General features: G+C 42.4%; 1 protein-coding gene across 2 annotated transcripts in view; it reads right to left on the reverse strand.

Annotated features, from left to right (window-relative positions):
- The window catches only part of nlgn3a (neuroligin 3a), a 158,656-nt gene that overhangs the window by 94,917 nt on the left and 50,174 nt on the right, over nt 1–13,565 (reverse strand). For both annotated transcript variants that reach the window (XM_034093499.2, XM_034093498.2), the window contains one exon: nt 10,621–10,770. In XM_034093499.2, coding sequence (XP_033949390.1) covers nt 10,621–10,770 — 150 coding nt within the window. The remainder of the gene's footprint in view (nt 1–10,620; nt 10,771–13,565) is intronic.

Raw genomic sequence — 13,565 nt, forward strand, 5'->3', positions numbered from 1 at the left:
TCTTTTCCCTGGCGACATCAACCAGCTCTGACTGGGGGATCCCAAGGCGCTCCCAGGCCAGCGAAGAGATATAATCCCTCCACCTGGTCCTAGGTCTACCCCTTGGTCTCTTCCCAGCTGGACGTGCCTGAGATTGAAGAACCTTCAATTTATATTCTTGAGAAAGCAAGGTCATTTTGAAATGACGTGGCAATAAACCGGTCCAAACACGACCAAGTAAAGCAGGTCACACAAAAGCCCCTGTTGATGTGAATATATTTGGGGATTTACTGGGATGGCTATTAAAAGAGAATCTGGCTCTCAAAGCAAAGGCAAAGGACAGCTAGGGATTCACACACAACTCTGAAACATCTATTTGTGCATGTTAATAGCCTCTGCCACGTGAACCAAAGGTGAAAGAATAGCTTAATGGCTGCATTGGCAACACCTGGCACTGTGCATGCATTGCATCACCAATTGCGGGTACTTTTTTTTTAGTCTCACACTCAAATACACTCAATTATAGACCACCTGAAATAATGAAAAAAGTGTGTCAAACTTGGAAACTGCAGCTCTACCCCTGAGTCAGTATCAGGTCATGTGCTGGGGTGAAAGAAATACAAAGTAATCTCTTGCTGTAGCGTACAAAACAGCTGCTCAGTAAATATTACATCCTTCTTTGAGGATGCATTCAAATCTCCATACACAAAACCCTAATTCTTCATGCCACCAGAAAGAATAATGTTTACTAATGTTAAGGATGCAAATGAAAGCTTAACAGGAATTTTCCATCACTGATAGTGAAGGTCAAACATCCATCAGAAAAGCATCTCGACTACAAATACTGACACAAGGTTGACATTTTCCTTCAGTGAACCTTTCCATCTGTGCATTTCATATTGCCGTCTCCGGGTGAAGTGTTCCACTTTTACATGAGCCGCAGCAGAGGACCCCTTGACCAGATGAAAGCAATTGTCGGGTTAGCTCTTTGATGTTTTTGTAATGCAAATTTACTGTTTTGGTGGAAGTGCTGCGATCATCTAAAGATGTTTTCATCTCAGGGCACCAAAGCTTGTTTTGCATAGTGGAAATCACTACTGTACCGTAGCAATTGATTTCTTAATGTCACAGTTTTCTGAAATGTCATGCTTATGAAGTATAATGAGCTTTGTTCTCATTTCCATTTGTTGTAAGATGAAAAAGAAGGACACATTCTCATTAAAAGTAAATCAGCAATATGGGTTCAAGTGAGGGGGGGATTTGTTGTTCAGTCAGCGTGGAACATCTTTACACAACGCCGATGTTCCTGAGCAGGTGGTTACACTTACAGAAACAATAACTCAATAGTACCTGAATGTATTTTTACTTCAGCTCTTTTAAAGTGGATATGCTTCATCACAATGGAAAATGGAAAAAGTAATTAAGCTTTTGTCTGTCAGCAAGGTAGAGCTGACCGTGTCAAAGTTTGAATTGAGTGAATATCCATGAAATCAGCCCAATAACTTGATTAGAAGTGATCAAAAGGTAAACAAATAAGTTGTCTTAAAGTGGACCTATCATGCTATATTTGAAAAATACATTGTGGGGCCATACCTATACAAAACATGTCTGTGCAGTTTTTTTTTTTCAACAGTTCACCTATTGTAGCCATGCCTCTCACTGCTCAAACCCCTCTTTTGCAGCCCTGTTAGAGAAACGCGGATCTTGGGTCCTTAGCTTGAAAAAAAAGAGGAGGCGGAGCTAATGCCTGATCAGAATTCTACCGGAGATAAAGTTAAATTCTGCTGTGATAAAACGCCATCCTGTTCTAAACCACATCAAGGATTATTTCTGAAACAGTATGGAGCTCAAATGCTTTCTCTCTTGCGGGTTCCTTTTTTAATTTCCTGCTTTTTAAAACACACGTGCTCTCCAGTACAGGTTAGCTCTGAGTGTTAGCGAGGCTTGCTAATGTATACAAAGACGAGATTACGTCCAAAACTCGTCAGGCACTGTTTCTGGGGTCAGTGGGTCCGCCGACGTCAGTTCGGATGGAATCTGTATCCGCTCGTTGTACACCTGTTTTTAAAAGATTTGGGTACGGAGGAAAAGAGACAGGGTTTTATCTTCTGACGCTGCGTGAGTTCCCCGACGGGGGACACATATGTATGTATAAAAGACATCACAAAGTGCATTTTGCATGAGAGGTCTCCTTTAAAGACTGCTTTTATTCTCCTCTCTCAGTATGTCCATATTTTGCTTTAAAATGTTGTAACGCACACTCTTTTTGCAGATGAATCCAGCAACAGCCAACAAATGAATTATTCACAGCTGAGCAAAGACAATCAGGAGGTAATTGTTTTTAGGGGGAAAAAACCCCTAAGATATCTAAATATTCAGTTTAGTGTATTTTAAGCTGATCCCCTACAAAGGGACGTTGTACCTTTTAAAAATAACATCTTGTTTTGTGGAGACTATCTTAGTCAGGTCAGTGCCCACTACGATTCAACGCATTTTCTGTGTCTGCTTCACATACTGTACATGCCACAGTGGGTTTTTCCAGTTAGTTGTTTTTAAACTGGGCTCATGGCAGAAGGAAATGCTTGATTTGCATTAGCAATAACTTAAAATGCCTCTGATAAGACTGCAGGGGAGTTAACAAACAACAGGGCTGATGACAATAAAGCATGTAATCATTAACGCTGCATTAAATGTGGCTGGGTAATTTTAATGGCGAACCCCTCCATTAAAAATATAAACCACTATATAGAGAGAGGTAAATATGGAACTAAATACATCAACGGGCTATTTTTGACTACCACAATTAGTAGCATAAAAAAGATTTTAAGAAAATGTCTGTCAGGGTTTAAGAAATACTGCATGAGGTCAACATTACAAGGAAACCCAGGTGGATGTTTCCAACACTGAGCGACAGCAAAATTAGTCTAGATTAGTTTCGCCTCCCTCAACAATCGGTGAAATTCATTCAACCAGGAAAGTCTCCAGCATTTGAAATGACACTGCCTGGATGGGGTGCAGATTGTGCTGTGAGCAAATTAAAGCACAGCGCCACAGCAGTTACTGAGGACTTACTTCAAGACGGGAATCATTATTTTTAAGTGCTTTTTAAGAAACAACATATTCCAAAACGATTTTATTAAAAAAGTTAATAACGCAGAGCCTATTAATGCTTGAGCAGTGCTATATTTAAAGATCATGCTACATGAAGATTCGATGTCCTGCTGTGTAAGTGCTGTTTGCACCATTACTATCTAAAGGGATACTAAAGCCCCTCAGTGCTACTCCCCTTCGGTTTTAATCAATACTTTTCAAGAGTTTTAAGCTAGACGGCAAACATCTTCTTAGGGGACGGTGTAAATCCGAGTGCCGGGGCCCCAATCTCGGCCCTGTCTTACAGAGCCAGACGTTTGTTGCAGTGAGTTTGGCAAGAGTGGCTTAAGAGTTAATTCCCTGGCAGTGATTTGTAGGAGAGGAGCATCAACAAGCTGCTGCAGACTGGAGCATGAAAACCATTACTTCAATCCCTCACTCCCTGACATTAATAGGATGAATAAATGTTTTTGTTCTCTGCTTCATTTGGATGAATTCATCCAAATGGCAATGAAAACAAGTAAATATCCATCTCAGCTCTCCTCCTGATAGTAGAACACAAAGAGAACTAACTCTGCCTTCGCTTTTTCTTCCACCGACTGCTTGAGTATTCCTCCGTATGGCGCCAAGCTCATATATCAGATGATAACCGTAATGGCTGAGACTGGGAACATTTTGTGAGGGAGGCTCTTGTCTTTATTTTATGTCGATTCACCCTCGCCATGCAGGAGGTTGTCACGCCGAATTTAATTCTGTAGTAACTTACAGAGCGATTTTTGTGCTCCCAGACATCAAATGTGACAAAGGAGACGCACCCAGACAGATTATTTCCCGCATAGGATTATGGGAAAAGAAGGTGTGCACAAATAAAATAATATCATGGAAGCAGGGGCCGAGTATTCTGAATCAATGCAGAATACACGGCAACAACAGAGTCCCCTTTTCTCTCCTAGACACTCAATGTGTTTTGGACAATAAGAGGTGACATTCACAAAAAGATAAGACAGCATTTTGGGCAGATAACGCTGCACAGATAAAACACAACACATCTTGTAATTCTTAAAGCACCCTTTAAAGGGTGTAACGCACACCTCAGTGATTCTTGGCTATTTGCACATATTAAATAAGTTAATATGCAAACAGTTAGTGCAAGATCAGCGTTAATATCTGAACGCAGTTACAGTGAAATGATTGAATATTCTCAGGGCTGGCTGGTGACTGAAGCCCATTGATAAAGGGGTTTAGCTGTTACGTTTACATTCTGTGTATAAAGTGTTGAGGAATGCCTCTGCACCTCGTCGGTCAGGACCTGTAGCTGGTACTCTAAAAATATCATTTTATGTTTACTGTGTTATAGGCACAAGGGCCACATTCACACTTTGCCATGGATAATTGGGATCAGACGAAAAAGGGCAAATGGCACTCAGCCGCTACACTTTAAGGCTGTGTTGGTGTTGTAATATCATTAGCGTAATGTATTTTGTGAATCGGACCTTGAGACAAGGTAAATACAATTTTCAAGTAATGCGCAGTTCATCAGCAGCCGCAATAAAATCTTTGTGAAGTCGCCTCTAAGTGTAAAGACATTCAAGATGCATCCAAGAGGAACTGGTTTTATTCTTAATGTGTTTGCTGTTACTAAACAACTCTATGTACATTACCTCTCCTTCCTGACTGGAAAAGGGGCCGCCCTGATAGGCCTGAAGCCCGTGAAAACAACAGCAGATTGCAGATGTGTAGTCTCGACAATGGAGATGCATATATGTGGATCAGTGTAAATGAAAGTGTATTAAATCACATCTGGACTCAATCTGGATGTGAGACACTTGAAAGGACACGTGTAAATGAGGGCAATGGTTTGGAAGCTCAGAAAGGAAGTATCCTGATGACATAGTACTACTACTAACCAACAATCAGCAGACTACAGTGTCTGGGTCAGGAGGCCACGAGCACACTGTGTGCTGCTCGGCTCTCAGTGGAGCTGCTCGGCTCTCACTGGAGCTCAGTAGTAATTCCCCAGTAAGTGAAAAACAACTATACAAACGTGTGTGATAGGCTATATTTTGCTCTGCAATATTGTTCACACATTTCCTCTGCTCCCTAAATCCCTGGCTGTATTACCAACAGTCACTATCTTTAGTTCAGGAGAGGGACATAAACAAGAAAGGCAGAGTCACTTACAACTCGCAGGATAACTCTGGCACCTGAACTAATCAATGCGGCAGCACCTGCGCTGCTTTCATGTACACCCCTACAGTGAGGTTGAGGTTTTTCTGATTGGATCTAAAACTATTATTTTGAAGGCCTGAATAACTTGGTGGACTGAGGTGGCAGGCCATAGCTGTGACGCCGGCCCCGCCATAAAATGGCTGCGATCAGAGCGATATGAGAGATAGACATCAAAGGTCACAAATAAACCCTGTCTATGGTGACAACTACTGCACTTGACCATTATATTTCTTTTTAGAAAGGGAAGGCATCTCACCTTGAGTTTTGGCAAGAGAGACAGCCTTTGTTCATTTTAAATGCATTTGGAAACTAAACTAGTAATTAAGTCCCCCCCCCCCCCCCCCCATGGACTGGGAAATTGACATGCTCTGGAGAGCCACTGAGTAATTATATTTGTAAAGAGCAGTGATACAAGATACTCCCCTCTGACTGGTACTCATTACACATCATTAGCGCATTACAGACCACACACACACATTAACACACACACAATACCTGTCTCACACACACATGCAGATCAATGAACACACACTGTTTCTCTTTGGTAAACAAACTCTGCTCTTCGCGCTGACCCGACTGTGGAAAGTCCTGCGCGGACAGCGTAAAACTCTATTCTGCATATCTCTTCTGGTGTTACTCATACTGCGGTGGGTCAATAAGTAATTAAAGATTACATCTGAAATGAATTCTCATTCATCTAAATAGTGAAAGGTTCAGATATGAAAGTTTCCAAATGGGGCCCCAGGAGGATTGTGGGCCACCCTTTGAAGCAATAATTACCATTACAGCAGCGTAGGGCGTAAAGCTTCAGGGGGATGATCGAGCACAGCTAGAAACTTGGTGGACTCCTTTAATTGGAACTGGAGTGGCAGCGACTACAACGTTACCTCTTCTTCATACAGTATTTCTCCTCTCTCTCTGCGAGTGTTTGTGTTTCACTGTAGAATCTTAAGACACCATGCATATATTATATAACCACACAGACTAAATCCACTGCGGCCCGTCTTTCGGAAAACACCAAACAAATGCTAAATCTATGTTTCATGACGCACTGCTCTACGCTCTGCATCAACCAAACGGCTCGCTGCACCCTCGCTGCGAAGGGGACCCAAGTTCCCATCAGCAAAAACACGTGGGTTTGCTATCCTGGCTCCAAAATGGTGGAATGAGCTCCCATTGACATCAGGACAGCAGATAGCTTACACACCTTCCAGACTGAAAACGCATCTCTTTCGACTCCACTTCGAGCGATATAACTATTAACAAAGCACTTATATACTAAAGGACTGGCTTACCTAAAGCCAGTTGAGTAGCACTTGAAATGTGTTTGCTCTATGAAGCCTGATGTACTTATATGATTCTGTTTTCTTCAAGTTTGTATTTTGTTGGTCGAACGCACTTATTGTAAGTCTCTTTGGATAAAAGCGTCAGCTAAATGCAATGTAACAGCACTGAGCGCCATCTTTCAATATCTTTGCTCCGTTGAAAAGCTGGAAGAAAAGGTCTTGCTGCCAAAATGGTGGAAGGGGAATGAAATGAATGCAATAGATACATAAAACATTCATCGCTGACATTTACCAAGGTTTTGGCGCTGTCCAATTTGTTGAAATTTGCTTGCTGAAAAATGTTTTTCATACTTCACATTAAAAATCCCCTCAGCACAGATTTGTTTGTGAGGGCTGTTGTTGCCCAACAGTCTGGACCTATTGTTTCTGTGAGATGAGTTACTATTCACATTGTCGTGTGTATTCCAAAGGTGTTTACTGCATTATTAATGCAATATTCAGATTGCCCATGGACAGTGGGAGAGCTATATTAGTGTCAGAAAGCGTAGTTTGTTGCCTTGTCTGCTTTCACTTTAAACTCATTATCTTGTCTAATTCTCTCTGCTGCCATTATTCCCTCATCCCTTTAAGCAGCCTAATTAAAAGAGCTTTCATTTCTTCATTAATATTCATTTATTTATTTATTTACTCTGCGTCGCTACAAGAAACTGCCAGAGTGGAATCTAAATGACTAGTTTCTTCTTCTTCTATAAAATGGAAGAAGTCCTGCTGCACAGTACTTGAGTGGACGCCATAGTAAGATCTGGAGTATTTGCTCTCGTCTATCTGTCGTAAGTCCTGATGTTTCACTGCAAGCTTTCAACTGAGTGTGCAGTGGCTAATGTACAGTGTCCAATACAAACCGCTTAACTACTCCCCTTAATGCTGTCTAGATCAGTGCTGAAACTCTTAGCGGCACCCGTATTCAATAAAACACTGCAAACACAAATAAAATGAAGACATGTAATTATGATTCCTCATGTTCTGAGTATTCACTGTTTATGACTGAAAATCTCCAGACAGATTAGTGTTGATTGGCCCATCACGGTCTTATTTCTCTCTGGCCTTGGTTTTATTTGGTTTATGTGAGTGCGTCTGTAATAACAGTTTAAAGCCGTACCATGGGGAGATTATCAGACCATGCTTCAGCGATGGACATTATCGCTCAACTACATGCATCACTTCTTCTCTGCTCATCTCTCCGAATGGCTGCTGGGGAACTCACCAAGAGAGCTGCTTTGTGAACTGTACGTATGTGTGTGTGTCTGTGCATGTTCTCGACTGTGTGCGTGTTTGTGCTAATCCACATCTGAATGTACGTGTCCAAAGATTGTTTTTTGCTTGGTCCTACTGCTCAATGTGTGCTATTAGCATGTGTGTGAGCATCCGAGTTCCCGCATGTGGCGTTTGAGGGTGTGTGTGCATGCATGTAGAATGACATTTAGCGAAATGTGGGAGCGAGAAAAGAAATATCTGACTCATAATTGAAGTGCCATGAAAGAAATATGATCATGAATCTGTGTTGGGTTTACGTGATCAGCGTTAAACCAGCGGCAGCAGCTCGAGGCAGCGAGTGCTCCCGACTACCTTACCACCCGGAAGGCTGATTACAACACTCAAAATGATATTCCACAAAAAATGACAGAGAAAAACACAGCGCATTCAAGGCGAGCATTCCTGATGACAAAATCGATAGCCGTAGCGCTCTCATCTCCATCAAAAAGAGAGTCTCAAGATGAGTGAGTGATTCAACCACACAAGTCATTTCAATGTCCTGGAGGATAAGGAGGCAGCAGTCCTCAGTCACTTTCCACCTCTTTGTGACACGTGGAGCTCTCTCAACAGCAAAGCGAGGCAGAACGCTCCTTCAAGGGTAAGGCTGGTCATGTTGATATTTTTCTTGTTGTCAACATATGCCATGAAAGTACCAACGTCAACAATTAATTGATTCTACCAGCAGTCAAAGCCCGATATATGTTAGTGTCCCTTATATGTTTTCCTTTTGACTCTATTTGTGCCACTTTGCCAGAGTTTGTGTATTTCTCAGCTTTAAAAGTTTAAAAAATAGTAATTTTGAACTCTTTAAACATTTTTATGAGAATACATTTAAGAGGCCTGAACAAGTTAAAAAACTCAATGTACAACAATTTCAATAAAAGAGTTTAGAAAGACTGGGAGCATCCACATTTAGCATTTTCTTTCTCTCCTTTTTTTATTTTCTTGTTTATCATCCTGTGAACATTGAGATTCATGAAGCGACCTATACATCCCAGGCTGGGACTATTGATGTTGTATATATTCAGATTCACTTAATTACAAATAGCATATTTATAGTAATTGTGAGGGAATAATTCTCCTGGACTCCTAAGATATCTAACCTTTTTGCCCTTTGACGTTTATGACCAACCCTGACGTCTGTTATCTGTCTTAAAGAATGGGAGGCCTCAGCTTATGCTGATATTCCCAGTTTATGACCGGTCAACTCTCGGTCACAGATGGTTTATGACTGTGAGAACGCTGGCTTCTAGCCTAAGCTCCACAGACAAGTTATTCAGTGTCTCCAGATGTTGGGGCTATCTCCAGTGTACTCAGATGTTTACGTTATCTCCCCCAATATGTTGATTAACTCTCTGTAAAGTAGTTAAAAAAGCTATCGAGAGAGAGGCACTTCAGAATTGATGTGGCAACTCTACCGGTGCAGTCAGAACCTCTGGCTGCTGTGACTTGTGATATGAACCCTCCGGCCGTATACTTGTAATAAACCACCAGTGTTTGACATCAAAGCTCCAACTCTCCTCGTGTCTCTCTGAGTCCTGACTCTCCATTGCTGCAGAAGTTTCCCTTACAGTAATAATGACTTCTTACATGGTCTAGTAGACATAGACTGGATCATGCTAGCTAATGTTAGCACACTCGAGATTTTGCTTTGAAGACAGGAACGAGTTGGTTCCATATTACTCTATACGTCGCTTGTGTTAAACTACATTTGTTTTAAATTGCTTCAACCAAACGATTATCCACAGTTTGAGGAATTATTTGAAATTAAAGCTGAAAAATGAAATGATATATTTTTCAAATGAACGATTAACATCTTTAGTTACAACCAACAGGTTTTGGGTTGTGAGCCACAGACAGCGAAGAGCACAGATGATTCATTTTAGTTTAGGTTATTTCATGGGATTCGTTGACCAACGGAAACATTTAAAATGACTCTTTTCCTTATCCTTTATGTAACAGCGGCCTGCAAAAGACCAAATCTAACAATATATTCCAAAAAGGGACATTTGATTTGATATGCAAAGTGTGTTGTAGCCGGTACATGACAAATGTAAATATATAGAAATGTGAGGAGAGAAATCCGCTGTGTCAGAGAGACGGATGGAAAAGGTGCAAAGCTTGGGAAGTGTGCTAACAAACTCCATTTTGTGTATCTGCAGCTGTTTCCTGAGCTCTCTCTCTCTCTCTCTCTCTCTCTCTCTCTCTTTCTCACACACACACACACACACACACACACACACACACACACACACACACACACACACACACACACACACACACACACACACGCTCACAAGTGTCTGAAAGAGGATTCAGCTGTGTGAGTCAATCTGCAACCAAATGCAACTCGGAGAGAACCCCTCGCTCTCTAACAGACTCTCCTCTTCTCATCTATCTCTCCGGCATCACGCCCACCTCATCATTTTTTTCAACCTCATTACAATAATTTCTTAATTTATTCTTTTACCCCAGTCACAACAACAAACCCACATTCAGCACACTCAATTACTGTGATTTTGATACACGAGCACCGCATCAACAAGAAGCACAGGAACCAGTCGATGCCTTTAAGTGATGTGCTCCTTCCCTGCTCTTATTTGGAGTGTGTGTGTGGCAATCAGCAGTGCTCATTACACCTCGCTGCCCTATAAAGATGGCCCAGAAAAATGTCCTTGAGGGAGAAGGTGAAGTGAAAAAAGAAGAAAGGAAAGCTGCTTACCGAGGACTCCGACGCGGTAGTTGATAGTGATAACGATGACATTTCCGTAGCTGGCCAGGACGCTCCCATCGATCATGTTGCCCGTCCCCTCCATGTAGGATCCTCCGTGAATGTAGACCATCACAGGCTTGGCCCCAGTGTCTCGGATGTCTGCAAGAGCGGCCATCATTAACACATTCACAATGTCGTCCACCCACTCCGATCAAGGGTCGGCTCAGATTCAGAAACAGCAGATACAGTGCATGGTGGCCACAAACAGACAAGCTGACGGTCACCTCTCAGATACCAGCTGTAAGGATACAGTCTGCTGGCTTACTAAAGCAACGGAAGGCAATAGTCTTTCATATCTGCTCTACGAGAAACAAATTAATGCCCACTCATTACGATGCGTTCTACTCCATTATAGTAATTGGCCGTTTCAGCTGAAAATACGGCTTGTCATTTATCATATCAAGTATTTATCCTTTAAACCAAACTATTAGGGTTATATTTGGTTTTGTGTTGCCTTCCAAGGGGCAGACCCACTTTCCGATATAGACACACAGGAAGCCATTAGGGAGAATAAAGAGAGGTACGCTGACACATCTTCTAACCAGGGAGAAGGCTAATCTGGCTTGACAGTGATAGGGAAAACGCACCGGCTAATTACACAATGCGCCTCTTTTTTTCACAGGCCTATCTCTGTGCAACAATTTATTTGCACGGCCCTGCTTGGCATCGCAGGCAGTTACATTTGTGCTTCAGTTTTTGCGAAAGTGTTGTTTATTCTATATCCAAAGCAGGGCTTGATACCCAGCTGGAGCGACACTCCAGCCGGATAAAGCACATCCAGAGGTATAGGGGAAGAAAAAAGCCTCTGTTTGAGGAATTGACTGAATTACTGGCTGGCTAGCTAGAGCTGGAAGACAAGAAACTCTCTCTCATTTTCACTCCTGCTCCCCCCCGCATTCTGTGTAGCTTCTCGCCTTCCCCTCCCTTACTTTGTATCGCTTTCACTCACAGACTCTCCCCTGTCTCTCCCCCGCCTTCCCTCCATCTCTGTCCAACTCCCTGCCTCTCTCTTTTTTCCCCCCTAAGCCCTGAGAGTGGTGCGAAGGGAAGAGATGGGAGGGCAAAGAGTGAGGAAGACAGAGAGAGAGATAGAGAGGGAGGGAGAAAAACAGAGCGGAAGGAAGGAAGGAAGGAAGGAAGAAAAAATAAAAAGGAAAGAAAGTAATAAAGATATAAAACAGAAACAGAGGGGAAAAAAAGAAAGTCGGAGCAATGGGCTCAGATTTAAAAGGTCGGTATTGTATTCTAGTTGCTATGGCGACTGAGAGCCAAAATTAAAAATCCTCAAGAACAGCTAATCGCCGACCACATCCTGCATCGCCCAATCTGCATCCATCTGCAGCAGCACTCGTCGTTATGCACCCCATCACATTAGCATGCTGAACACCAAGGACAACTACTTAAATGCATTTTGTAGAGACACAGCTTTTCTGTACCCCCTATAGCAGAGCTCATCCTTGATTCACATGTTTTTCTTTCTCTTCCCGTTATTCCCTTGGTTATTCATGGCCCCGTTACGTTTAAAAGCAAAGCAATAACTTGTATATGATGTGCCCTTATTTATGGCTTTCTTTATCTTGCTGGTATCTGAGAAGGCTACACAGTGAAATGTGATTTATAGCTGACACTTCTCTATGCACACACTTATCTTAGACAAGAGGAGGGGATGCATGGGGTGAGGAAGCATGATAGGTACAGTCAGAGAGGGAGAAATACAGCATATCCTACACAAGCTACTTAAACAAATGGGCCACAGATACAAGAGAATGGCATAGAGGGTGACGGAACAGGGGGCAGAAATAAGAAAAAGATTAGTCATGTCAATGTTATCAGTCACCTCTTTTGTTGATTCATATCGGGTCGCTATGACAACAGTTAAATCCCTTTGAGTGAGCGATACAAGACACTGAACTTGGTCTAATCTATTTTTTGGCTTGATCTGATGTTGGGGGCGTCACACTGATGTGATATATAGTTATCACTGTGTCAGAGGGAAATATACAGATCTTAATTTGACTAAAAGTGAGGAATAATAATCCTTTCCAGCCACATGCGGGCTGCAGCACCACATGACATGGAGGTAATGAGGTGAGTTGCTCTTCTTAACCAATCAGATCTGAGCTTTATCGGCTGTAGCGGACGGCTTCATCTGGTGTAACAGGTGACTAGTAAGTGGCTACCTCGAAAAGCTGCCTCCGTATCCACTAACGTCTAATTACATCGATACACATCAAACAGTAGCACAGTGCTTTGTGCTAGAAAAAGAAACAGAGGTTCATTAATGCACAGACTTGAATATTTGCAATACATATCGCATGCACAACGAGTTGGAAAATACGAAGAAATAAAGAAAAATACACTCATGTTTTGGGGATGAACAAAGAAATCTATACGTGACAGAAATGCAGATGAAAGCTGGCGTTCAATGAAGAGTGAGCTGGACGGAAAAATTATTCATGTCACGCATCATTTTCTCAGATATTCCTCTCAATCACGTCATGCAACACCAACTATACGGTGACACACGGTACACTCCCAGCACATTTGATACGAACAGCATTGTAACACAGTAGAGAGAAATAAATAGAAAACGCCAGTTCACTGCACCGGCTTAAGGGTGGGGGACGGTCAACAAATGTGCCACATGGCATGAGTTTCAACAGGGCCTGAGCACCACCTTTCAGAGGTGCACCACCACAGTGGCTCTGGACTGATTGGAGTGTCAGCGGGAGGCATAACTGAGGCCTGAGCCGATCCTCTAAGTGTTGCTGCTGCAAGTGTATACCACCAGGAGGGCTGGGAGCACTCCTTCCGTCCTCCTCCATATCCTTATTTCCTCTTCCCCTCACTGTACCTCAACCTTTTTGTCCTTTGCCTCACACTCCACTGAAAAC

This window comes from Pseudochaenichthys georgianus, chromosome 10 (assembly GCF_902827115.2).
Source record: "Pseudochaenichthys georgianus chromosome 10, fPseGeo1.2, whole genome shotgun sequence".
Classification (NCBI taxonomy): domain Eukaryota; kingdom Metazoa; phylum Chordata; class Actinopteri; order Perciformes; family Channichthyidae; genus Pseudochaenichthys; species Pseudochaenichthys georgianus.